This window comes from Drosophila elegans, unplaced genomic scaffold, assembly GCF_018152505.1.
Source record: "Drosophila elegans isolate 14027-0461.03 unplaced genomic scaffold, ASM1815250v1 contig_149, whole genome shotgun sequence".
In the NCBI taxonomy this organism is placed as follows: domain Eukaryota; kingdom Metazoa; phylum Arthropoda; class Insecta; order Diptera; family Drosophilidae; genus Drosophila; species Drosophila elegans.
Genome location: NW_024545513.1, coordinates 22,647,373 through 22,674,917, shown reverse-complemented (window position 1 = coordinate 22,674,917; position 27,545 = coordinate 22,647,373). Strand labels below are relative to the sequence as shown.

General features: G+C 37.0%; 1 protein-coding gene across 14 annotated transcripts in view; it reads left to right on the top strand.

Moving 5' to 3' along the window:
* LOC108135418 (Ca(2+)/calmodulin-responsive adenylate cyclase) overlaps positions 1-27,545 on the top strand; it is a 44,051-nt gene that overhangs the window by 3,477 nt on the left and 13,029 nt on the right. For 10 of the 14 annotated variants that reach the window (XM_041710886.1, XM_017256131.2, XM_017256132.2 and 7 more), the window contains exons 3-8: positions 20,609-20,894; positions 21,755-22,489; positions 23,311-23,438; positions 24,119-24,422; positions 25,704-25,985; positions 26,398-26,403. In XM_041710886.1, coding sequence (XP_041566820.1) covers positions 20,694-20,894; positions 21,755-22,489; positions 23,311-23,438; positions 24,119-24,422; positions 25,704-25,985; positions 26,398-26,403 — 1,656 coding nt within the window. In that variant the 5' untranslated portion in view covers positions 20,609-20,693. The remainder of the gene's footprint in view (positions 1-20,608; positions 20,895-21,754; positions 22,490-23,310; positions 23,439-24,118; positions 24,423-25,703; positions 25,986-26,397; positions 26,404-27,545) is intronic. The other 4 variants (XM_017256135.2, XM_017256133.2, XM_041710887.1 and 1 more) reach the window with 1 other exon arrangement.

Sequence of the window (27,545 nt, the reverse complement as noted above, 5' to 3'; positions counted from 1 at the left end):
GTTCCTCGCCAGCTATATTTATTTAATTCTAATGAATACTCTTAGAGATATACAGTAGGGACAGAAATACCATGGCGTTACGGCTAAAAAATAGTATTGTTCTGGGGCATATTGATTATCAATGGATATTTCGAAATGGGCAATGTCGTATCATGAGCGTGCAATATTTTTTCTGTGCATCATGCACAAGCACATTGGCTGTTCCATCCATATCCATATCCATATCCATCGGCTGCATCTTCTTCATCATCTCCGCGGCAAGGCAAAGTGTGTTCTAACGGTTCAATGAACTGTGACCACAGTCTCGCAGATGTAGCAGCTCTTATTGTTGCTTCGGTAAACGCACTGCCAATTTATACAAAGCCGCGTTGTTCACAGCACAGCCGACAACAACTATAAAGCATTACATGCAGTACACCCACTGAAAAAAAAAGGAAGTTAAAGACAAAAGTGTCTCAAAATCGATTGAAAGTGCTTCAGAAGTTTTTTGTATTTATAAAACAATCCTGCGTATAAATTTGAAGAATATTTTCTAAAACACCACATGCAAATTTAGTTAATTATAAAAAAATTTCAAAATCTAAATAAATATTCAAACAATGTGCCAAACCGAATTTTCTTTTAGGAAAATATTTATCTCTTGTTAAACGGATTACAGTAGTGACTTTTCTTTTTATCTTCATAGTAAACATTGAAACAAAACTTGACTGCAACTTTTCCATTGTGTGATATTAATGATCGTCCGATTTGTATTGCAAAATCTAATAACTACTATTATGCTTACCAACCTTTTAAACCCTTACACCTCACAGCTTTGTCAGCAGCAGCTTCGTAGAGAAACCATTATCCATTTAGACCTTTGCCATTTCCAATATTAGCTATAGAAAATTTTCCAATTTTATTTTCGAATACGGCATTCTTATAAATCGTAAATCATGGCGCCAGACGTGAAATCAATTAACTTAGCAAACAGACAAAAACATGGCCAAAGATTTTTAATTGACTTCCCACATTTTTGTTTCCAATTTTTGTTTTCAGCGGTTTAAATATTTTCCTCACGATTGGCAGTAATAGAATACTTAATTAAGCAACAACGAATAAAATTTTGACTGCAAAGATATATTAGTATCTAGCTAAAAAAAAAACAATAGGAAATATTTCATAATAATAAATGGTATTGTAAAATTTTACATTTGCACTTGTATTTCCAGTCAACTTAAAAACATTACCCGACAAGTTTTTGTTACCATATTATATTATTGAAAAAAGTACAGCAAAATTTTAAATATTCGCATTTTGTATTGCTGTTTCAAGTGAAAAGTGATGAAGATCTTTATTATTCGAGTAAAATAAAGCAAGGGTATTTATACTGACGGGTAAATTGTTTCCGTTAGTCCAATTTTACTTTAAAAAGGGTATTTGTATTTCGCGGTTACCTTCGCTGCACCGTGCGTATGAATTGTTTTTTTGTATTATTCCTGCCTGAAATGTACAAATTCTTGTCGGGCTGTGCGTTGGGCCAGGTGACGAAGCCGTCATCGTTGCCGGGAACGTGACATGCATGCAAATTGTGCATTGGGGCGAGTGCAACCTCCAACTCAGACCCGCACAAAACGTACTGGCGGCTGGCGATAAGGCGAAGAGCTGCCGAAAGAGTCAGTTGCCTCTAACCTTCTGCGAAGTGAGCTAAATCGCTTGACAACACAACAGTCTTTGAGCATCGACTGAAAAGTGCAAGTGGGCGGCCTGATGGGGCAGTCGTGTCATTGAAACCGAACGAAGAATTACAAAAGAATCACTTCAGCAAACAAGTTTACCAAGAATAACAGGTAAAGGTATATTTTCGAACACAATATTGCAACACTTGATGGCTTAGTAGGAAAATATTCAAAAGCTTTTCTATACAAAGCTGATTTTTAACAGATTTTAAGGCTACTTTATTCGTTAACGTGCACAACAACTTAAATTTTATGTATTTGTACAGTTTGGAAGGGTTTTTTTTTTATTTTACCAAAAAATATAATGGGTATAATGGGTGTTAATCAAAAACATTTATACAAAATTTCTTGAAAATCTTTGTGGAATTAGAACTTTACATATGTACTCAGTGCTCGTAGAAGTTACAATTGTATATTGTTCCTTTTAAAACATCGAATAGTAAATACGTTTATATATTTGTAGATTTGCACCTTGAAAAGCAGAAGTAGGTAATAAAGTGCTGGTATCCCAAACTCGAGGCACTGAGGCACTTAAGCGTTATTTTTGTAAAATAATATTATTATGGCATTACTTTTAACAACCTTATTATACACGGATACCGAATATTTAACTTGCGAACGAGCAGCTTTTGTAACTTTTGTATCGACGAATATCAAATTTAATGCCCCTGATGTTTTTAAACGGACTTGCTAGATTTTCTATATGCAAGTTTTTGACTGAAAAATAGATTTATTTAATCTCTAACCAAATTTTACTAAAGATAGAGACTTAGAGAAACAAAATGTCGAATTTATGTACTAATCAATCTAACTCTTCAAAAAATAACGAAACAAATAAGATTCCCTGCCATCTATGAATAATTTTATATAAATTTAAAGTTTTATATAAAAAGTAAATACAATTTTCATAGGAACACTTTAGTTTCAATTTTTTTTTATAATATTGCGAAATATAATTAGGTATCTTTTGCTTTTGAAAAATTTCTATGTTTTGTATTTGAAAAAAACTTTGGAGCTACAAAAGTTCGTTTTAGAAAGACAAATGTGTTTGAAATTGGATTTTGAGTGAGAGAAACTTCAACTTTGGGAAGTTATAGTTGAAGTTGGACTGTGTGAGGTTGGGGATAGAGTCGTTTGTTGGTAGGGGCAGTGGCAGGGGCCAAACTGGTTTGCGTTGCAGTTTGCATGCCACATCCAATTGGTGGCGTATTTGGGTCGCAGTTGGCGGCTCTCCGCTGCAGTCGGCAAATTGCAGGCGTTGGCCAATTACGAGCACATATACGTTTCAATTGATTTCTAATTAACCATTTGCATAGCTGCGTGCCAGTGTCCATGTGTGAATGTTCTCACGTGTGCACTTGATCTGCTTCGGTTCCCCAAGTCCCATGTTGCCCTGTTGCCCATGTTGCCCATGTTGGCCATGTTGCCCAAGTTGCCCATATTTGCAATGTGCCTCATGTGGCATTCAACCAGGTGTAAGGGTGTCGGCTTTTCTATTTAGCCATATCTATTTAGCCATTTGTAGGTCAAGCGGCGTCTTGCCAGCGTCTTTGTTCGCCCAGTGTGGGCAGCGAATGATGAGTAGCCATTGATATCAAGTATATGGGTTGTAGGTGCATTGCCTGTACTGAAAGAAAGCATTATCCGAAATGATAATCGATTCGACCTCAATTACCACTATAGAAAAGACTTGGTTTGTTACAACGAATACTTGGGGGTGCTCGGGTTTTCACTTCAATTTTGAGTTTTCACAAAAACCCCTGCTCCAGATTTGGCAGTACAGCCGATTTAAAAAAATAATCGCTAAACTTTAGATGCTGTCGAAAAATTAACATTAAAAATTACGCAGCCTTTTTTAATGCTTTTGTGGTGGTGCTTACTAAATGTTGGTATATCTGCGAGCAAAATATTTTTTTTCTTATGGAAATAAAAGTCGATTTTACATATGTACACATATTTCTAAAAATGAGAACTTGAAATCTTCTAAAAAAAATTGTACTTTAATGCTTGTATATATAGCCCTAAATATAAAATAAAGTTACTAGCAACAACAAACATAATTACAAACTAATTATCATATACATAAACATCCTCTGCCAGAGTATAAAAAGTGGTACTCTTCCCATCAAACTTTGCTGCCCCCGCCTATGGTCTTTCTTGGGGATTACTAAACGCCGCCGCAGATCAGACAAACGCCCATATGCGAGTCAATTAGTGCATGTAGGCGCAGAAATTAATTTGTTCGCCGCCAAATGTGACAGAGTCAGCGAAAAAAAAAACAAAACAAAACAAAAATACAGAGAAAAACCCATTCTCATGAGCAGAAATTAACCAAGCCGAAATAAAGAGGGCTGAACTGCAAATCAATTATAAACAACAGAGATAATTCAAAGCCTAAATTGCTCAGGCTTTTTGAGAAGCTCAACCAGTTGAATACTCTTTATCCAAGGAGTCTATTTAAATTATGGACCCTAAATGGTCTTGAATGCCTTCGAGCTTAATATTATACGAACATAATGGGCTATCAGCTGAGAAATATTAAAAAAAATATTTAAATTTTAATTAACAATTAACAAATCTATTTATTTAATGACACCTACACCGATCAGAAGGTTTTGGAACTAGGCCAGCTAATAATCACTTTCATTTACGTTTTGCATTTTAAGTTTTTAAAAGTTACTTATTTATCTTAGGAAATGAATTAAATATACGACCCAGCTTCTCAGTTTTCTAAGTTAATGATGGCTTCATTCCTAAAGTAAAATCGTTTTTCTTATCACGAAATTGGATATAAACAGGCTATAAATATTTCCTGTTGCAATCAGACGGAGTTTGATGAACTTCTGACCAGGTATTTGAGACCATTATGGCAGCAGTTTTGTGAAGTTCCTGCCTGTGTCGGGGGGTAAGCCAATCAGGCATAAATGCTGGCCAGCAATTCAATCCCCGCTCATTACAAAGCTCCTTAGATAGTGGTGGCTGTCTATTGGCTATTGGCTATTGGCTATTGGCCCGAATGAGTGAGTATCTGTGTGTGGACAACGGAATGTGCTGGCAATTAAAATGAACTCACGCTGGCAACCCTGACAAAAAACGTGCCGCCGGACGGACGGCTGCAACTTCAACTGCAACTGTGCAAATAGCTCGGCGGCAGTTGCACCGCCGAGCTTGGCGTCGAAATCAAAAGTGAGATAGATAGACCAGCCTTTGAGCCCCCAAAGCCACTTACACCAAAAGCGCGCGCATTGATTAAGTTTTGATTTTGAGCACTGGAGCAGAACTGAGCAAACTGAGTCGATCAGAGAGCCAAGACACTTGCGCACGCGCAGCAAATTTGTAACGTTCGAGCCTGATGTGTGTGCTTTGGGCCCCGAAACGAGCTGCGAAGTGAAAAACACTTTACAAACTGAAAAGTGAAAATCAAATCGAACTGGGGATGCCCTTCCTTCCACGAGGCCATGAAACAGGTATAACATCTAAGTCTGAAATTTTTAAGCTGGTTTTAAACGATGCATCAGCTGTCTCTATCAGCAGCTGATTTATCGTTTACAACCTTAACAATACTCGTTACTCGAAGAGAGGTAAGGATATCGCGTTCTTATTTATCCAAAACCAAATATAAATATAAGATTACATTAAGATATAAGACATAAACATTAAAATAGTTTTTAAGCACCAAAAGGAGAAAAATGTAAGCTCTTTTAAGGGATTTAATAATCATCCTTAATCAAATTTTGAACAGAATTACTTCTCTTAAATTAAAAAAATCAATCTGTAAGGGCATTAGTAGTTCGTTGTGCTACTTTTTTTTTTGACTCTTGCTCTTCTTAAACATTTTAATTTAGGCACTTTGCAATTTAATTTCATAACAAAGTCATAACTTGATCGGGCAACGTTGGATGGCCTGGCGTTTATTCATTGTTTCGATTGTTTATCTAATTGCTAATTTGATCGACATGACAATGATCAGTCGGCTAGATGATTGCTCGTATCTTAAGTCCCCGCCCCGTGGCCAACTCACCGCCGATCAATCAATGCCATCAATCATGCATGAGCGAGTCAACGTTAGAGAGAGAGTAGATTGACAGGCCTTTGACATGGGAGAAGGAGGGGTAAATGGCCACCACCTATACGCCTATTGAACGCACTCAAATTACACTAGGTGGCAAACTTGGCCACTTTAGCAAGCACTTTTAAAGTATCCCTTTTTTGAACAAGAACCAACTTAGCAGCAAAGCCCTGATTATGAGTTTTACAAATCTGAATTCATAATAACCAACGCAGATAATTTTCTACAGATAACTACAAAAAATATTTTATAATCTTAATTCTAATTGATTTTTCTAGCTGATTTAATAAATTTTTGGAATATTGTTTATATTGATATACAATCAAAGGATTTTTTAATATCTTTAGAAAAGTTTTTAAACAAAATATACTCAGTATGGTTTTACAGTTCACCGATCTCAAGTTCCAAATATATTTTTTGTGTCATGGTGTTAAAGTGGTAATTACCCGCACTTAACTAGCTCAGAGTAAACTGTGTCCATCCCAACTCCAATTTCATTTTATCGGTTCGCCAATTGAAGCTGCCTGTCGGCCACACAATTATCACGCAATTTGCACTATGAAGTTGGCGCCTGCCAACTGAGCCACTTGAAATGTCTTAAGATGGGCTATTCAGTGGCCATTGTTTCATTGATTCACTCGAACCTGTCATCGTATTCTTATCCTGTCGGTCTGTTTGCACGAAACTTTGGGCCCAACATTATTGGTTTGTTTTGCGTCAGCTTAGGAAACTCAATTAGCTCAGAAAAATTAATTAATTTAGCTTTAGCCTTATTCAAAAGTGAATAATCGAGCGAAGAGTTTTGCCAGTCCGGGCTATCAATCCCCCGATTAGAATACCACAAAATTCATATATAGTTTAGGGTACAAAGTTTAGATGAAACCAAAACACTTTCCACCTCGAACGTTATGTAATTAGGGGGCGAGTAAAATAAATGGCGATGATGCCGGACATATATGATATATGATTTACTGCCCACATTTAGACGACGTTTTACGATTTTTCCAATCCGCCTATGGCAACCAATTGATTGAGAACCGGTAACAGAACGGTGAGCATTTGACAATTTATTGCAGTATAACAAAGATAAAAAATAAATAAAATTTAAAACCTCATCTAGAGACAATAACACTTTCATTTTGACACACATACAAATTGGTTAATTAAAAATGCCACTTGAATTCCGATACCCATTCCGCTAAGTGCTCAAGCACGTCCCACAACAAGTTGGTAGTGATTCAAACTCGACGAGCAAGAAAGTTCTCCAAAAAAACCAAAAGGGCTTGGCTGCCTGGGGGCTCTATTTTTAGTGCGATTTTCGGTATGCTCGCAAAACACACTCGTAGATCCATTCGAGTATTTTCATAGCTCATTGTTTTGCGTTGCTCAATATTCGCGTGACAAAGCAAAATACGCTGTCAGATGTTTCACACATGTTGGCGACCAAAAAAGATGAAAGCGAAACAGGCGCAACCGATGTAGTACATAATGGGCAAATCAATTCCGAACCCAGCCGGGTATATCGGCCAAAAATGCAAGTGTTGTTTCGCAAAATACCCGAACGAAGATGCTATTTTGCATTCTATTCTTTTCTAATTAATAAAATCGGGCACGCGGTTGACAACATTGGATTAGGTTCCGCCACTTAAAAGTAATGTAAATTAAAAAATCATAGTAATTTGATCAAGTGAATCGGCAAAACGTGGGTATTTAATAATTCATACAGCTAGCTTCAATTCACAAGCAAATTACTCATGTAGAAATGTATCCATTCCGTGTGAATATGTCTGTGTCCTGTGTCAGTGAACTCCGGAACTGGCATTTGACCCTATTAGCTACAGGAACTGCGGCGGACATTATAAGTCCCTTCATGCCAAATCGAGAGGGGGCACATTTAAAGGAGACCTGCACAGTAAGGAAAGCAGTGCCTCAGGTAACCCAGGCAGTCTTTGAAAACATTCTGGAACCCCTTAATTATCCACAATACGGAAAAAATATATAAAAATAGATTCTTAAATGACATTGCAAACAGACAAACAAAAATCAGTGCAGCGGACTCGACTTCAAATCGACTGTGGACGAAAAAGGGAAAAAGAGAGTGGGCTGTGGTTAATCAGCTTTTGAGTTGCGCTGATAAAAAACAAATTTCAAGTGGCCGGAGCGATTGCACATTCAATGTTCTGGGTATATAACACAAGATATACCTATTTTATTAATCGGACAAAGGGCATATTTGACTGCTGTGTGAATAAGTAATATGTAGTAATCAAAGTGATTCTGGGCTTGCATACGAGGCAAGCCCACGAATTTAAATGAGAATGGTAATTTTATTCCACCTAAGTTGGTTTTGTAAAAAAGTTAATCAAAGTTATTTGGGTCCTGCATAATCATTTCATCTATTTTTCTTAATATTACCTTTTAAAGGATACTTAAACATTTTTTATTTTAATCCTTCCCAATTCTACTTTACTTTACAATGTGTATGCCCAATATAATGCTGAGAAAATGGGATGGACAGACTCTTAAGATGTTTGTGCAAGCAAAGTTTTTTTTTTCAAATTGAGGCCATTCGATGATATTCCAAATTTATGGTTAATTGCACTCTTATTATAAAGTATAAGTTCAACGATCTGGGGGCTAGGAATTGCAAGGTCGAATCACTTTTTAGCGTTCTTAAGTGCTTCTTTGCGGAGGGTCAGGAAACTTTCGCTACGCACTACGAGGCGGGTTGATAAGACGAGAAGATAGATAAGCAGGCATGGAGTCATGGGAAACGTTTTTCTGAAGTGTGCTGTTAAATATACAGCTGCGATCAAAATAATAGTAGAACCGCAATTTGATCGGGTTTTTTGTGATTACACAAAATGGTAATATCTTTGATTAATATTAATTTTCCTGGTTTTATTTGCTATAAAATATTATTAAAAAAATTCAATGATTACATATAATGCTGTTTATAAATTTTCACAAATATTAACCATAACTTTTCATTTATTTATTGAGCGTTATTAGCCTAACGCGGCAAGTTAAAAACTTATGATCACAAGAAATAAATCATAAAATCTTAATAAGAAAATAATTTCATACATCATTTTAATTGTGGAAAAAGAATCCTAAATATATTTAAAGTTACTTGTTTGTTTAATATTTAAAGCTTATTAATTATTTTTGTAATATTTTGATTTGATATTGTAACACTTTTTTGTATTCAAGAGTCAAGTGGTGTATTTTTTAGAGTGTCTTAAATAAACATGAAATCGAATAATAAGTACCATTAAGTCTTGTGGCATTTTTTTGTTATTAATAAGAATATCCTTTTTAATCGTTTAGGATTTACATGGCTTACATGTATAATTCTTTAAAAACAATGGCATATGCTAAACTCATCCAATTGTTTAAGCATCTAAAGTGATCCCAAGCCTTGACTTCTATGCCTTGCTACTGCCCCTAGCTGTTTTGTTTACGGCCTGAGAAAGAGAAGAAAACCTTTTATCGATTCGCGATTCGGTGAGTGATGTCATGGGAAATATGTAGACAGATAAAGCAAAGAGCACTGCGTAGAAGGGGAGTCAAGCAACTGCCTACTAAAACTAAAAGGAAGCAAAGCTCTGGATGGCACGACAAGGTCAAGTGGCAATTGCGTGCCAAATGATGCAACCAAAGTCAAAGGGTTTCCAACTTATGGAATCCTTGTTGTTACAAGCCCTTCAATCTGCCACTCACTGCTGGTCGTAAGAGTATTCTTACTGTTGGCTTTATAAATAATTTGCAATCTAATTTTTCAAAACAAAGACAAGGAATCGGACAAGCTGTTGTCCAAGTCCTTTAATTTATGTAATCTCCAGTCAAAACAAATGTCGTAAACATTGGACTAAAGAGGACATTGGACTCATACCCACATCATCCGAGAAGCTTGCTTAGGAGGTCCTTCAGCAAAGGGCGTCCTGTTGTCAGTTCTCAGTTCTCAGTTCTCAGTGCTGTTCTGTTCTGTGTTCTGTTCTGTTGTTGCTGGCAGGCCGCCAAAGGGTCATCAGCACCGCGAGCGTATAATGGCTTAAGTGTGTGGTGCGCCATTCCCCAGGTGGGGCGGTGGCGAAGGTGGCGGAGGTGCATATGTCCCAGTGGGTGGTGCTTATCCACCGGTGGGCAAAAGGACGAAAGGACACTTTGCTGCACCGCTGGCAGCTGTTGCCCGTGTGCGTGGGTCGCTGCACTCAAGACACCTGCAATTCATTTGGCATATTTAGTTCAACAACCCAGAAGTTGGCCTGTGCCGTGCGCCTTTTGTGCTCCGAGTTCCTTCAGTCTGAGTGTGTGCGACTTCCCATCCGTATTAGATGGCCAGTTCCACGGACGGGATGTCCAGTCTCCGGTCTACCTTTATCTCCACACATCCATTCGACTTTTAAGACCAGAAGGAAGCAGTCAAACTGTCAACTACTGGCGAATACATTTTCATCGCATCCTTCCGGATGTCTACTTCAGCAGGCTCAAAAAGCAACACATAAAACCAACAAACGAAGACGACATTCACTTGGCTCTGTTTGTTTTATTTGAATTTCATGCTTCTGACATTAAGTTTTCATTTGTCGCGATTTCTTTTTGTTTTTAATATTCTAAGGACAAAGTCAATGACAATCGGAAATATTATTTCTCTCGCTGCTGGCGTTTCGTTCGTTTATTTTCTTTTCATTTCGCTCTTTCGGCTAGCTTTTGCTGGCTGCCATTTAAAAGTCAACAATTTAAGTGAGATGTTCTGACAAAATGCCGAAAGACCATCGTCGAGAAATCCGCAGATGGAGTGGAGGTCGGTCCACAGCAATCAGCATTGAGATGCTCTTCATAATGAGATAGCACATGCTCGGCAAATGAATTCGCAGATGTCGATTCTGGCAAATAAGTCTCAAGTGCCCAATACCGCTTTTGGAAGACCTGCATTCAACGGGATTTGGATTAAATTTTATGATTTTACTTACTTTATACCCTTTACCCTTTATTACTCTTAAAAAATGTAATTAATTGTCATTTGTTGTTGCAGCCAAAAACCAATCATTATTTAAAAAAGGTTTTGAATATCATATATAATTACAAAGTAAAGGGTAAGCGGAAGTCGTTGCAATTTATTCAAATTCGCCCCTATAAAGTATGCATATTAATGATCAGCGGATTCGCTGTTTGTCTGTATGAACGAAAGCAATTTAGAAATTATAAACATATCATTCTTGATCAACGTTAACAGCCGAGTTGATCTAAACATGACCTCTTGTATTTTCCATCTGTATGAAAATTGAGTTCTCAAGAACCATTTAAACGAGAGAAATACTATCAATTTTGTTTACGAATTTGAGCGCTAAACAAGGAACATTAGATTTAGCACAACTTGTTCATAAACCCCATGTTTTCATACCTCTTAGAAAATAATATTTATTAATACCTTCATAAGCTTTACGTAATTTGATTATTTAAAAGCACTTCTCACCACAATACGGTGTTTAGTAATTTTATAAAAATTTAAATATTAATAAAATATTACATTATAAGTTTACTGTAAAGCCAAAAAAACATCTAAATATAAACATGTTTCTTTAAATAGGTTTTAAAATTGCTATTAACAATAATTAGATACAAACGGTAAAATACAATGTTTCATTGTTATCTTTACAAAACCTGTCTTTTTAAACATAACTTAAAAATAGACACCTTGGACTAAGACTAGGTCAAGAAGGTAATAAACTAAACGTTTTTTAACGGTTTGTCATATTCCTGATTAGCAAAAACGTTAAAGAAAAGGTAGCATAAATGGCATTTGAAAAAACTTGTTTTGTGACTTCTCCAATAAATAAATTTGTAATGGAAATCTTTAGGTGAATTTCCTCCATAAGTTTTAACGGTTTGTCATATTCCTGATTAGCAAAAACGCTTAGGAATGGTAGCAGAGTAAATAACATTTGAAAAAACTTGTTTTGTACCTTCTCCAATAAATAAATTTGTAATTATGAATTTCCTCCACAGCTTTATAAGTCAATGGAAGCATTCCATCCGTAAATTTTACTTAAGCGGGCGCATTGAATTAGCCCTTTTCTATTGTCGTTTTTCTTTTGGTTTTAACGCGAAATAGCAAATATTTAATATTCATAATGGTCGCCCGTTGACCTAGCTTAACTCCGGGTATCTGTGGGTCTGGGTAATTGTGGATTGTGGATTTGGGATTCGGTTTCCGTTTTTCTTTGCGTGCCCTGCATTAGCGAGTGACCAAGGTTTTGCTCTTATGAAACACCCCATAAGTTGCAGCTAATAGCATAGATTACTAATAATCAGTTTGCGTTTTGATGGCCGATGCCATTGCGTCACACTAGCTGGCCCCACCTGCGTCTTGGCGGGATCAGAAAATTACAGTTGTTTGCAATTGTCGTCTCTATAATCGTTTAGCGATTATAAATGACCGGGCTCAGAGGGGCATAGAGGGAAATTATCTCATTTCTATGGATACTCGTATATATGGCAGCATTAAAGTTTTCAACAGATGTTTCTCTGTAGATGCCCTGATCACCAAGATCATGCAACTTCCGGTGGCAATTTAAGACGATCAATTGTGCATGCTGAAGCTCAGAAAAGCTGGGTCGAATGAAATCGAATTTTTTAAATTTGAAAAGGGTATTCGTTAATGGTTTTTTGCCCACTTTGCCCACCTCTTAATTTCAGAATCTAAAAATTTATTGTTTGCATACCTTTTAAAAATAAGGTTTATTTTGAATTCTTATGGGAAAGGATAGTCCTGAAACAGAGCGGCGGCTGAGGCGGACACCAACAGTATAACAGTTCGCCGTTTAAATTACTCACACAAAGTAGTGCGAGCATGTTTTAGTATGTGTGCCGACCACTGGTGTAGAACTAAGGATAGTACTGAAACTATTTATGATTACGAAAGAATTTTCGGTAGTTTAATCCTAATTCTTTAAGGGTTGTTTTGTATTTATTAGTTTATTTATTTATTAGTTTATTTTAGTATTATATATGTTAGCAGCTAATGCTCAATTTTTCTTTGCCACTTTCGATGGGATCTTGGTCAGAACAAGGGCAGCAGAGTGTGATTGACAGGCAAGAGGGCACTTTGTGACCACTCAACTGGTCTATTGCTTGTCTGTCCGTGTGCTCAAATGTCAACTGTCATTCACCAACAGATCTTGTCTCCATTAGATATATTGTATGAAACTTTAAATAGAAGGCGATCGCAGTTTTAAGGTAAATTGAAATTTTAGAGACTCGCTACAGACTTTTACTTAAATAACTTTTAAATAGGAAATCAGATGTAAGCTATTATGTTTAAGGTTCAAGGGAAGATAACCAATTGTAGGGTAAGAAATTTATGTTATTAATGATGACTAAATGCTTCCATATTTGATGGATTTTTTGTTGTAGTCTGGTAAAGACGACTTATTTTAAGCTGACTTGCCAAAAAAAAACTTTACCTAAGTAATGAGTATCCGGGCTTACTACAAATATATCTTAGTTGCAACAATATATTTTTTAATGGAATACAACTTTGTTTTGATGGGTTGGTCGTAGAAAATCTTTAAATCTGCAGATGGTATACACTTACTAGCCCCCATTTGCACATTTTGAGTCTGAACATGGCAACGGGATGCATTTACGCACGATTAACCCGCTGGAGCTCCAGATCGACAAGCGTTCAATCATCTAGCAGTTCGAGAGTGTGTTAAAAATAAACGTTTTTTATTGATTTTATTTTGTGCGATGGCCTTTCGGGGTAATTTGCATCGTGCCCTTGCCTTGCTTTTGTGCCACCGTCACCTCATCCACTTCATCCTGCCGTCGTCGTTCATTCATTGCGGATGCGAAGCCACGTTCGAGCCAGCCAAGCGATTCGTCGTCTGTCCTAGGTACATATTTTACATATGCTCAATGCGTTTCTTCATATCTCGCGCTTTGTGCTGTGCTGTGCGTTTAATTAGGCGCAAAAATGCAATAAAAAGCACGGCAAATCGAGGAATTCGCAGAAAATCCCTCAAATAAAAATCCGAATTTGATCCAAACCGGCGCACGTTACTTGCCGACACTGGAAACAAATTATGCAGCTACTTATTGCGGCTAAAAAAGGTATTGAATTCTTAAAAACTTTTAAAGCTTGATGGAAAGTTGCTTCCCAGATTCATTGGAATTAATGTGTAGCTTCTTTAAATAAAAACCTGGGAATAAATTAAAAATAAAAACCTTTATAAATGTAAATTTTAATTCTAACAATAAATTTAATATTAGAAATAAAAAAACAAACTCTTAAATTAAATAATTCTTATAATCTTATTCACATATAGATCAAGAGTTGGTAATAAATAGACAAAAATAAAAATTGGTTACTTTTCTCCATTTCTCCAATTTCTCCATTACTTATCCTCTATCGTTCCAACTGCAAAACTGCGTGAAGAATATGAAATAAATACGTTTAGTGGGGTGGGCGGTTATTGGATCAGCTGGCAGTGCATTGCACTGCATTCAGAAAGCCAAGTGGCCGTGTAAACAGAGGTGTCGAGCCCACAGAAAGGCGGAACCAACCTGGGCCTTCAGAAGAAGATAAGACCGAGCAATTCTCCTTCCCTTATTCTGCGCCCGTCTGAAAACAGTCAAACTTCCGTAACCTTAACCAACACACAAAAAAATGTTTGTATAATATATATATTTTTTTTGAATTGAATATATATATCATTTAAAACGTATTTTTATCCTAAGAAATATTTTAAATTTTTATGTTTTTAAACGATTCACTGCGAGGTTTTAAAGTTTAAGCATGGATATGAATATGAATATATATGAATTTGGCCTTAAAAATGTGTACTAAGCAGGGTTCAAGTTATAGAAGTTGAACTGTACCTCTTTGTCTGATAACAAACCAAGATGGTAGTTGGATTGCCGTTGAGGCCAACAAAGTCTGACGATGAATTTATTACCGTTTCGTGTACTGTACATACAATAATATCTAAATAAATAACGCGCTCTTAAGCTTATTTAATATGCATCTATTTGCCTAGACCATTATTTGAGTGCAAAGTATAATGCATTTTCAATTGTTATCGTATTAAGGTGTGTGCTCGCTCAGTTTTTCCCCAGAAAGCAATGAAAAGTCATGCTGACATCGTAGGGAGAACACAGGAAAATTATATTAAACCTTATATGAATATAAAAGGTAACGAATATAATAGGTTTCTGAGCATATAGTAAAAACCTTTCCATAGGGACCTATTCTTTAATTAGTCTAAGGCTTTATCCACTTTTCCATACACAAAGTGCATCAGAACGTTAATCGAATGCCTTTCATGATGGAATTCGAAATTCGCGCACATGCTAATAAAAGTGCTAAAGCCCAACAAATGACAATGGAGTTGGGTGGCCTCACATATACGAGTTCTTTGGCGAGACACCAAATTTCATGTGGCGCCAATTTCCACCCTCCTAAAAGCCCGCATGTCGCAGTCCGTATTCAATTTACTGATTTTGGAGGGTCAGCTAAACTAATTTTGTTGCAAAACCCCGAACATGACGGCCTACTTAAATGGCAATAACAAGAAAATAAACCTAATAAATGGCAGGACCAAAGAACATTTTAGATGCAGATAACACTAGTTAACCAAACCAGGGATATAAATTGAAGCTTACGCTATTTAAAAAGTTTTTTTATGATAGAAATTTAGTTTTTAAAGGTATTTTAATACCTATTTAACTATAAGGTAATGGTAAAATTTAAGTTGAGTTTACATACGCAAATGCATTTCAAAATAACCGAAAAAATCAATTTTTGTTAAACTTCCATGTTTATAATAGCCATATCAAAAGCAATCATTTCCATATGCATATTGGTTTGGAGGTGGTTTGTACCTTTTTCATATTTTTTTTGTTAGATTATCTTTAGAATAGTAACATTCTCCCATTTAAATGGTTAAAACAAGTTTCTTCGACTAAAGTACATATAAATGTCTGCACAGCAAAGGATTTTATACTAATTTGGAAAATTACATGTATTGTTTGATAAATTTACAAATTTGTCCTTTGCTAACTAGTGTAATAAGTTATTTGGTAAAGTGGATGGCAAAAATGTGCACCGGATCCACTAATTTTAGGATTTTGTCTTTCCCACTTTGCTGGGCAAAAAAGGGGAAAATTGGGCTTGGTGACCTACAGTGGACATGCACAGCACATACAAATATAATTAGTTTTTGGACCGACTTCGCTACACAGATGGATGGCCAGAGAGAAAAACTTTGTTGTCCATCAAAATATTTAAGTTGGAAACTGTGGTCTAATACAATTTTCTTTTCCCTTTGGCAGCAGCGAACAGTAGCTGAGTGGAAAAATGTATTTGTGTACCACATGGTGGATGAGCGAGCTTTGGCAGCCTAATTGTAGCTGATAGATGGGTTTTTGTTATAATCTGTAAATTTGCAGGTGATCGATCCATTTTGTCAAGGAATGTCATACATGTTTCTGGTTTAGAATCCGCATTGTAAACATAATACTAATATTGCAATATTTAAATCTTGTTGTAATATTCTTGAAGAAATATTTATAAGTCCTGTCAACAACTGGAGTGCTACAATTAAAAAAACAATTAATTTAATTTAATTTATAGCCTTAAGAAAATTAGAATTGTAGGTTTTAACGTTTACGTGAGGTCGGTTTCGCCTCTCATTTATTTTTCCCAAAGCCAAAACTAAACTATTTATAGAATATGGTAATTCCATAAATTATTCAAATCACTAGGATAATCCACACCCTTAATTTGCTGCAGTTCCCGGAGTTTTCCTTTGAAAACTATAAATGAATCCGAATCCAATCAGTTTAGTGGGTCGTAAAAACCGTTTGATATGGCCATGTCCATACACACAAGCGTATAGTTTGTGATTTCCTTTTTCTTTTTTTTTCCTGCTAAATATTCCTGTTTGCGTCATTTGGCTGCTGCTGCTTTTTTTTGCATCGGGCTTTCTATAGCTTTTTGCCTTAATTTGTTGCCGGGCGCCGCCAGACGACGAAAGCGAAAATTGGAAATTGAAATTTGATTGATTATATTGCGAGGAGAGCGACGACGATGAGTTCCAATGATGATGACGACGATTAATGCGGAATGCGGAGCAGCCCATGAAAGTGTTGCAAACCTAATTGCTGTCAATTGCTGGGGCCAGAAAATCAATCGAGAAATCGCGGCAAAAATCACTGCCGTTGCATTTTATCTATGTATCTATGTATCTATCCACCTTGCCCTGTCCACTGGGGTTTTCGCCGATTGCTGATTGACAAGGAACGCAACCTCCGCCCACTTTGGGTTAAGGCCTTTTACTTAACACTGCTGGTGCGGCTGGTCTTGGCAAGAAAACCTCTTTGGACTCTGATCTCCTTGAGGCGATGGGTGCCTGTCAAGCGGAAACAAGAAATAAACACAAGAAATTGTCATGTTTTCGCTACTCGGGGGATAAGTGAGTGGATGTGCGGATGTGCGAATGGGGGCGAGGCTTCACTATTAAATGGGCACTATGGGCTGGTGATGCCAAGTTTTAACCAGAAGGCGGCCCAGTAGCGCGTGTCTGCTGACTGGCCCTCAATCGATCCCATCGAGCATGGCCAATACATTACGTACCGAACTGGACAAAACGCTCATAACACATATGGAGATTAATTAATTTAGTTGCGACCGAAATGCTGATGAAAATAACATCTCGACTAACGGCCAAACGGCTCCGCACAATTTATTTAGGACACATAAATACAATTTCCAAAATACGCACGAAATTCCCACTTGACGTGAATTTATAATGACAGCAATTTTTGCGTTGCGTTGTGTTGTGTGTGTGTGCGCTTTTGGCTTTTTGTTTCACTGGTCAGTAGTAGTAGTATGTAGTAGTAGTTGGTGGGTCTGGTCTGGTCTGAACCTGCAGTGCGAACCGCTCGTATTTACACTTGCATAACTCAGAAATTCACTTGAGCACTTGGCGTGCCGCAAATAGAATTTTTTGGACAAGCCCACACACAGCAAAGCACAAAAAAAAAAACACAAGACAACACAACTATCGGTAGCGATGGGGTTAAAGCCATTAAGTTGGGGACGAGTATGTGGACGCAAAATTGAAAATATTCACGTCTCATTATATTAATGTCGCTGCGAAAATGCAAATTCGAAATGCGCACATCAAAAATGATTCAAACAGCCCACATAAGCAAACAAACAAGCGGCGCGAGCAAACAAATTGACAGCGAATCAACGAATAAGCCAACTGACTGACTGACTGACTGACTGAATGACTGAATGGCTGACTGACTCACGGACTGGCTGACAAACTGCTGCCACACAAACAAAAGAAACATCCATGTTGACGTCTAATTGTCGAGGGTTCGTCGGAGCAACTGTTCAAACATGAGGCTCTACAAGATCTGCTGGATGATTGCTCAACTGGTCTCGGGACACATAAGGAGTTCAGATCAATTTGCACAGTTCGTTGCCATCAAGTGGCTATGTCAATATCTGAGCAGGATCAGTTAAAGAAATATAGCTAATGCTTAGGAAAGGTAAAAAGGAAGGATCAACGGATGAAGATGCATTGATGGTTAGTCCTCTAAAATTATTATTATTTCCATAATTTCTCAGAAAGCTTAAGAATATAGACTAATACAGCTTAACTTCTCAGCTTCAACCAGAACCAAAGGTTTGATGTCTAATAAAAAATCAAATCATTTTATTTAAGTTTTGCACTACATAATTGAAAAACCTCTGTATCTAGTTCTTTCCTTGCAAACAATAAAGTTGTAAACAACAATCAGACTTATAAATTTAATAAACTATCATACCAAATCGGTAATCTGGTTAAATAAAATGAAGTAGATAACTTGGTAAAGGTAAAGTTTCAATTTCAAAAAATATTGTTTTTGCAGATAACCCCGTAGCATTATTCCTAAAATGCAAATCATTTTTCTGGTTTGGATCAACTTAAAATAAGACAAATAAGAAGTTTCAATTAGATATTTTTTTGTAAATCAGACCGATATAAAAATTAAAACAACAAAAAAAATAAAACTTAGTAAATCGAACCAAACATAATCTTGCTTGGTAGATTGTTAAAAAATTCATTTTGGATTTGATCATTTTGGTTAAGTTTTAAAGGTTATCTATCCTGTAATTGTATAATTGTCCTAAATGTGTCCTAACTTTCGTTATTAAATTCATAGTTCTGAAACCGATTTAAAAAAGATATAAGAAACTAAGCAATTAAGAATAAATACATATTTATGAGGTTCAAATATATCATTTATTTTGTTTGTTTCAATTTTCCATAACCCAAACTTCTTGAACTCTTTTTTTTGGGAGGTTTATGATATGGAATGAACTTATGATTAGAAGAATTTTAAAGATTCTGTGATCGCAAGGGGTGGACATACCTCATCGGTGCAAAAGCTAACATTGTACACAGCTGATTTTTGGGGCTGCTGTTGCTGCTGCACGGCGATGGTGTGGCAATATTCCACGATGTCTATAAATGTTTTCATGCCTAATTGATTTAACGTCTCGGGCATAGCCGAATATAGACATCGATCCGATGGCAGCGACCAAATATTCCACGCTGCACTCGTTAAAGCCGGCTAATTACGGATTTTATTTGCAAAATGAATTTGTGCATAATATTTTAATGAATTTAACGGATTGCCGCATACAAATCGCAATTAATCTGCCAGTGAAAGACCGTTGTCAGCAAAAATTTTCGGTTCTGGTCATTCTCGGCCAGTATTTTCGCCATGTCAAGTGCGTGGGCCAGCGGGCCACTGACTGGTGGGAAATTTTGCTGAGCTGAACACACTGAACATTGATTGATTTCACGCCAGCTCTTCTGCTTGCTTATTTTTAGCGGATATTTTCAGCTAATGGGAAATGTTATTTTAAACGATTCCGCCGTAGCGTGGGTCTTCACTCGACGGTCGATACTGATGCTGTTCGACGGTGGACATTTTCCCCTCCATTGGTTGCGTGTCATGCACAAACACCCATTTCCCATTTCCCATTTTACATTTTCCATTTTCCAAAGCCGCCCCACTGACATGCAGCGCCAGCGCGATTTCAAGGTGACCTAATCCCGCTTACGCTGCGGGCAGGAAGTGCCTTATAAAATCACGATACATAGTTTACGCAATTTAATATTGGTTTTGTCAGTTTGCTTTACTTTGACAATGTGTGTGCAAATTTAAAAATGCGATATATGTATATATATGCAACTTTTTTTTTAAAGAAAACTGGTGTAATGTATTACAAATATGTTTCTTCAATGAATCTTATTTCAATACATTTTTAAATAAAATGTACGAGGAGTATATTTTGTATATCCATTATTTAAAAATCCAACCATATTGTCAATAAACATCCAAAATTATACTTTTCAACCAAAACCAAAATTAGCTAAAAATTAGCACTTCAGTTGAAAATGATCTCAATTTTGGGAGAAATGACTGAAAAGATAAACCTGTTGCATATAAAAAAATGAGAAAAGGTCAAATATATATGTGCAAATAGCTAAAAAAAAATAAAATAAATATTAAACAAAAAAAAAGTTGAAGACAACTATGTAGTACAAGAGTTGCGATTTTAAACCCATTGAGATTAAGATCGGAAGTTTAGATAATCCTTTCAAATTGCTTTCTAACTTTATAGAAAAACCATGTAGAAACTTTTCTTCTTCTTTGTTCTGGGCCATGTTAATGCGAATTGGAATGATCTAATTAATAGATTAAAATAGACAACTTTCGTAATATGATCTTCTACCTCATCTACTTGCAGCCCCTGAACTTGGCGGCCCCAATCCCTTTGGCAGGCGTCGGAAGGCGGAGCCGCTCGGCAGCGGCTGCTGCGGCGGCGCCACCACATGGACCATGCCGTGAAGGCGACTCGCGGCCGCCCGCTCAACACGCTGCGCTTCGAGAACGACGAGCTGGAATGCCTCTACCAGCGGTACACGCTCAAGCTGCAGCGCTTCTCGGTGCTGGGCGTGGTGGCCCTCGTCTTCGTCCTTTGCGGCGTAATGGCGGCCCTGTCGCTGGCCTTCAATAATGCGGCCACCTTTCACGTAAGTATTGTACTGTCCGTTTGGTGGTCGAAAAAGGACCAGTTTATACATAAGTTCAGTGGTGTAGCAAAAGTAGTTTGATGCTGCGGTCAAAATAATTGCAGTTTTTTAGCTCAAGAAAAATTAAATTATTTAAATACCATAAACTAACTAATAATATATTAAAATATGGATAAAATAATTACATACATTTTTTTTGCTTGCAGTTTTACATTTTTTTTATATAAACAAAGGGCAGTGAACGAGGATTTATAGTGATTTTCTTAAAATGTCATACAAGTATTTACTATCACTATTTCAGGAAGTGCTTTCATAGGATTTATTAACACTTTTTATATTTCTTGACTTTAACAATATTTTGTTTATTGCCTTATTGTCGTATGCTTTAAAGGTACGTTTTTTGATAGTTAAAAAAAACAAGTCGGTTTCGAATAAAAGTTTTTAATTCAGCCTTACTTGAAACAAAGTCAGTTTTTGCACACATCTACACGATGGTAAGAACATTTGACCCTGTTTTGTGGGTTTGGTTTTAGTAAGAATTTCGTTTTAATGAAGATAAGATTTTATAGAATATAAAGAAGAAAGTGTATTACTTTTGATCAGGATCAACTGCTGATTAGATTAAACCATTTAGAGTATGGGCTAGAAAATTGATTGCACATTTAAGCAGATCGTATATATTAATTAACTAATTGTTTAAGAGTGGTTTAACATTTAATTAGTGTGCTATAATAAGGGATCTCCATGACAGCTTACTGTTTTCTTTAGTTCTGGGAAAATGTACAAAATTTACTTTAACTAACACCTGATTTTCAATCGGCAATTAATATGTTTGATTTGCTCCCTCCAATCAACCTTAGAACATCTTCAATGCGATCGTGTGCGGCCTGTTCGCGGTGGTGCTGGTGCTGCTGCAGTGCTCCGTGATCAAGGACCACCACCTGCCCACGTTGTGCTACGGGATCCTGCTCTTCACGGCCAGCATCTGCGTGGTGTCGATGCCCACGCTGGGCAGCGTGTTCCCGGTGGACACCAAGGAGGTGATGGCCGAGGGTGTCTGGCAGATCGTGTTCGTGGTCTTCCTCGCCTACGCCATGATGCCGCTGCAGATCTGGGAGGCGGTGGCCTTTGGCATCGCACTGCCCTCGGTGCACATCAGCCTGACGGTCTACAAGATAATCACGGATGCGCTGCGCTACTTGGAGTACAACCAGCTGATCGCCAACATAGTCATCTTCATTGGCGTCAATGTCGCCGGTCTGGTGGTGAACATCATGATGGAGCGCGCTCAGCGACGCACTTTCCTCGATACGCGCAACTGCATCGCCTCGCGGCTGGAGATCCAGGATGAGAACGAGAAGCTGGAGCGTCTGTTGCTGTCGGTTCTCCCGCAGCACGTGGCCATGCAGATGAAGAACGACATCCTGTCGCCGGTGGCCGGCCAGTTCCACCGCATCTACATCCAGAAGCACGAGAACGTCAGCATCCTGTTCGCGGACATCGTCGGCTTCACGGTCCTCTCCTCGCAGTGTAGCGCCCAGGAGCTGGTCCGCCTGCTCAACGAGCTCTTTGGACGCTTCGACCAACTGGCCCACGTAAGTCAGCTCATCCGGAATGATATAGTCATATACTGCAAGACGGAAAACTTAACTGCAGTTTCAGACTTTAGGCTCTAAATGGACTAGTCAATACTATTTTAAACTTACTTTTGAGTATTATAGTAGCTTAAGATTTGATGTACAATTTGATATATAGCAGCTATATCTCTTAAGGGGGAAGTCTGCTAGGCCAAGAGTAAAAACAGGACAATTTTCAGACTTTTTTTCCGAACAAAATATGACTTGTCCAACAAATTAAATTGAACCGTCGTCTTTCTTGTATATTACAAGTTTTAAGTCTCAATACTATATTTTTTGGAATATCTCTATGGGTATATAAACTTCAGCTTTCCTAAGTGTGCTTCCTTTCTTGTACTTATAAAAAGTTATGTCTAAAGAAAAATTTAAATTGTCCTTTCGTATATGGCGAATGAGTACTCAAAATCTATAAGTCGCTATAATATCTAAACTCGAGTTTTGTCAGAAAAACTCAAAAGGGGTTTGAACTAGTTTTGATAAGTAGTTTCAGAATTCGAAGTTGCTCTAAGAATTTTTGTCTTCACTAGTCGAGTTTTATTAGCCCGTATAGTAATACTTATATATAAGCTTTTAGATATAGACTTCATATTTTAATGCATTTTTCCTAATGGTAAAGTGAAGAATACCTTTTTAATTTTATAATAAGGCAATTTTCATTAAGACCACAACTGAATTTGTATGATATAGTGTCCAAATTTAAGAATGGTCTTGTAAGTCTTATTAAAATCTGAAAAATATTATTTACTTTACATATACGTATGTCTATCTTTTTTATCCAGGACAACCACTGTTTGCGGATAAAAATCCTGGGCGACTGTTATTATTGTGTTTCCGGATTGCCAGAACCGCGAAAGGATCACGCCAAATGTGCTGTGGAAATGGGACTCGATATGATCGATGCCATTGCGTGAGTATCTGTTTAATTATAATAATAATGATATAATATGATCCACAGGTCTTAAAACTATATGCACACCAACTTGAGTCATGCCTTAAGTTCTTTGATAATTAAGTAAAATAATTCCGTTGTCTTCCGATTCTGATAAGAGAATACTTGAACATTTTTTAAAAAAATTATTTAAAATAATTATCACATATAAATTGATGGCACAACAAAGTCATGGCTTCCGTTCGTAAGACAAGTTGATTATCAGAATTTGATTTAATTGCGGTGAATTAATTGTTTCCTTAATGTGTGCTTAATTTGTAAAATTAAATACTTAGATTATATGCTTACCGTTGATGGTCTTCTCTATCCAATTAATTATTGAGCAATAAATCAACAAATTATTTGATATAATTATCACATATAAATTGATGGCAAAACAAAGTAATAATCAATTTGATTTAATTGCGGTGAATTAATTGTTTCTTAAATGTGTGCTTCATTTGTGAAATTAAGTACTTCTGAAAGCCTACCTTTTCGTATCAATCGCTTAGGTTAATTGCTCATTAGATAATTTTGTAGCAGCCGTTGATGGTCTTCTCTATCAAATGAATTAAGTCATTTTCACATTTCGCCATATTGCCGTTGCATTGACTGTAATTGAAATCTAATTAGCTCGTCCAATTCCTTCTCGTTCCCAGCACCGTGGTGGAGGCCACCGACGTCATCCTGAACATGCGCGTGGGCATCCACACGGGCCGGGTGTTGTGCGGTGTGCTGGGCCTCCGCAAGTGGCAGTTCGACGTGTGGTCCAACGATGTGACCCTGGCCAACCACATGGAGTCGGGCGGGGAGCCCGGCCGGGTGCACGTCACCCGCGCTACCCTGGACTCCCTCTCCGGCGAATACGAGGTGGAGGCTGGCCACGGCGACGAACGCTCCTCGTATCTGCGCGACCACGGCGTGGACACGTTCTTCATCGTGCCGCCGCCACATCGCCGCAAGGTGGGTACCCATTCAGTTCACATGGATTATTTATCATTGATCCAAAAAATCACATACTGCAGATTCTTTCTAGAACGTATATAGTCTCTTAATGATATCTAATTTGTATCAAGTTATTGCAGCTTTTAGCAAAAGCAGCGAAATAGCGTAGTGCAATAGTTGTTCAATTTATTTCAAACTATGTATTTGCAAGGGGTATGAAAAAAAAGTACTCTTAAATTAATCCTTTCCCCAACGTCCAAAAAAAAAATCTTTAAATTATGGTTTTCTGCCGATCTAATATCTTCACTTATAGGTTTTGTCAAAATTAAAAAAAAAAAAACAATGTTTAAAAACCTATTTAAATGCTGTGATAACTTGGTAAATAAAACAAAAGAAAAATATACGTTTCACAAAGAATCACAAATGTATTCATCACTTGTGTAATAAAGATCAAAGAGTTATAAAAATGTGAATTTAACTATTTGAATCCCTTGGTAGAAATATAAATAAAAAAGTAGATTGTTGTATAGGGGGTCCTTTGTTTACTAATATGTAAGGGGTAACATAATACATAACTATGTTTCCACAAAAACTATTAGTTAAAACTAGAAACCCGATATTATATTTTAAAAAAAAAAGCTTAACAAATAGGAAATTTAAGGATTATCGTTTTTTAACTTTCGTTTATGGTTACAGATTTCTAAGCTCCATGAAATTGTATTTGAAACAAGACAAGAAGCGAACTTCCAGATATAATAAAAATAAAATATTATATTAAACTACTTTGAAACTATGTCGATTAACCGATGATTAATAATATACGTACAGATAAAAAAAACAGCTGAACTATGATGTATTTATTTTTTTATTATATTTCCGATTATGGGAGCTATATGATATAGTCGTTCGAACATTAATAAAATTAAAATTATGATTTTGAAATGTGAAACCATTGCTATATCTTGAAGTATATATATGTAAATTGAGTAAGTTTCATCCATAAAGCTTTTAAACTGAGAGTCTTGTTTGCGTACAAACGGACGGATAGACAGGCGGATATGGGTAGATTAAGAATATACTTTATAAGGTCGGAAATGTCCCTCTCACGGTGTTGCAATCTTTTGACTACATTTATAATACCCTTACAGAGGGAATTCAAAATTGCGACAATAGGAGTAACTTTATCAAACCGTTTTTCTACTATTTTGCTTTGGGGCATTCGAAAAATGTTTGGATAAATGAATGTCTTGATGTTTATTATGAACTTGGATTAAGTTTACCTTCTGGTTTCATTTACAGCCACTGATGCTCAACACGCTGGGCGTGCGATCGGCGATCGGCAGTCGACGGAAGCTCTCGTTCCGGAATGTGTCCAATGTGGTCATGCAGCTGCTGCACACGATCAAGTTCTCCGAGCCGGTGCCGTTCTCCAACATAGCCACCGGATCCTTTCCATCGGCGGCCAGCGCCCTGGGCGGCGGCGTCGGGGGCGGAGTGGGCCTCGGTGGGGGCGTGGCACGGGGAAGCACCTGCGAGGCGAACGCTGGCAGTGTTCAGGTGTCCGAGAAGGGATCGCGCAAGGTAAGTGTGCAAAGTGTTTGGTCTTTGGCAAATCAGCACTCAATCAAAGACGATTCGGGAGTTTCAAAGGTGGGAGTTGAAAGTTGGAAGTTTCGTGTTCCTGTAGCTCGGTTCTGTTCTGTTCGTATGTCGTAGCTCCAGTTCTGTGCATGTCCGGTTGGTTTTTTCGGGGGTTCGGGTCGGAAAATGAGTGGTGGCGATGATGTAGATGATGGTAACGATGGTAACGGTGGTGGTTTTGGGCTCTGGCTTGGTGTGCTTTTCATTTTCCGTACTTTTACTGTTACTATTTTTGTATCCGTTGCCCCGGGAATACACAAATCCGATAGATAGTCGCGGGTAGCTTGATGACGGCGAGAGTCTACTCCTTTTCATTTCTTGCTTTGATTTGTTTCCTTTCGTTTTCTTTCAGGATGCGGTAAGTTTGCCTCGCCTATGTCTAAGTATTTCTACCACCAATCGAAACCCGATTCCGTTAACCGATAACATAACCGTAACCGTTTCCTCCTCAGTTGCGCTTTTCCTCGCTCCCCTTAAGTTTTTGATCGGTTCTCGTTTTCCGTTTCTGTACATTGTGGGCTCTTTTGTTTCGTAGTCGCAATTTATCCTATAAACATATATACTTGTACAAGATTTATATACTTAACTTAGAAAAATTTGTCAATCATTACGCTGTATCTACTAACAATTGTAGTGTAACGCATATTGCAAACGATTCGTTTGCATCAATGTTGTGTGTAGTTTGAATGTAGAATTACTTGGTGTCATAAAACATAAATATATATGTAAATATATTCATCAATTGTGTATCAATTATGCAGTGATATCAACATCAAAACACTTTAAAAGGACTCGCACATTATGACACTATATATAAATATATATATATAAACATTTTTGTTAGCTTCCAGTTCTGTCAATTAATATCGAATAGCAGTGAAAATTTTGAGGACCTATCGAATAAATATATACATTTATTACATAGCATCACATTTTTAAATTGTATTTAAATTTCTTTTATTAATAATTGCGTGAAGTTATTGGTTCTTAAAATCGAAAATGTAGGCATAAACTGTGTCTAGGTATAAAATAAATCACTAGGTTGTTAAATAAAAAATGAAGGTGCTTGAAAATATGCCAAGAAAAATAGGAAAGTCATTTTTTGTAATGAATTCATTTATTTTCCGATTAAAAACGCTGCATACTTTTTAGCATTTTTATAAAGTAATTCAAAGCCCTAGTAATTTAGAATTCCGCATAATGTAGGTAAAAGATCAAAAAGGCTATGCTTTTTAACATAAACGGTGATATTTTCAATGGAAAAGATTGCAGATCCTCTTGTGATTTTATATTCAAATACTACTATACCCAACTATTATGTAGTAGCGCTATTAAACTGCAGCCAGCCGAATTCTAGAATTTTGTTGCAACTATGTTGGATTTTTTATTTTCACTTGATGCGCCTCTTTTCCTCCTTTTCCATCGTTTATTCTTTACCCTAACTATACTTGCCGTTCTATCTTGCTACTGTTTAATTTACCACTCTAGCTTAAGTAACAC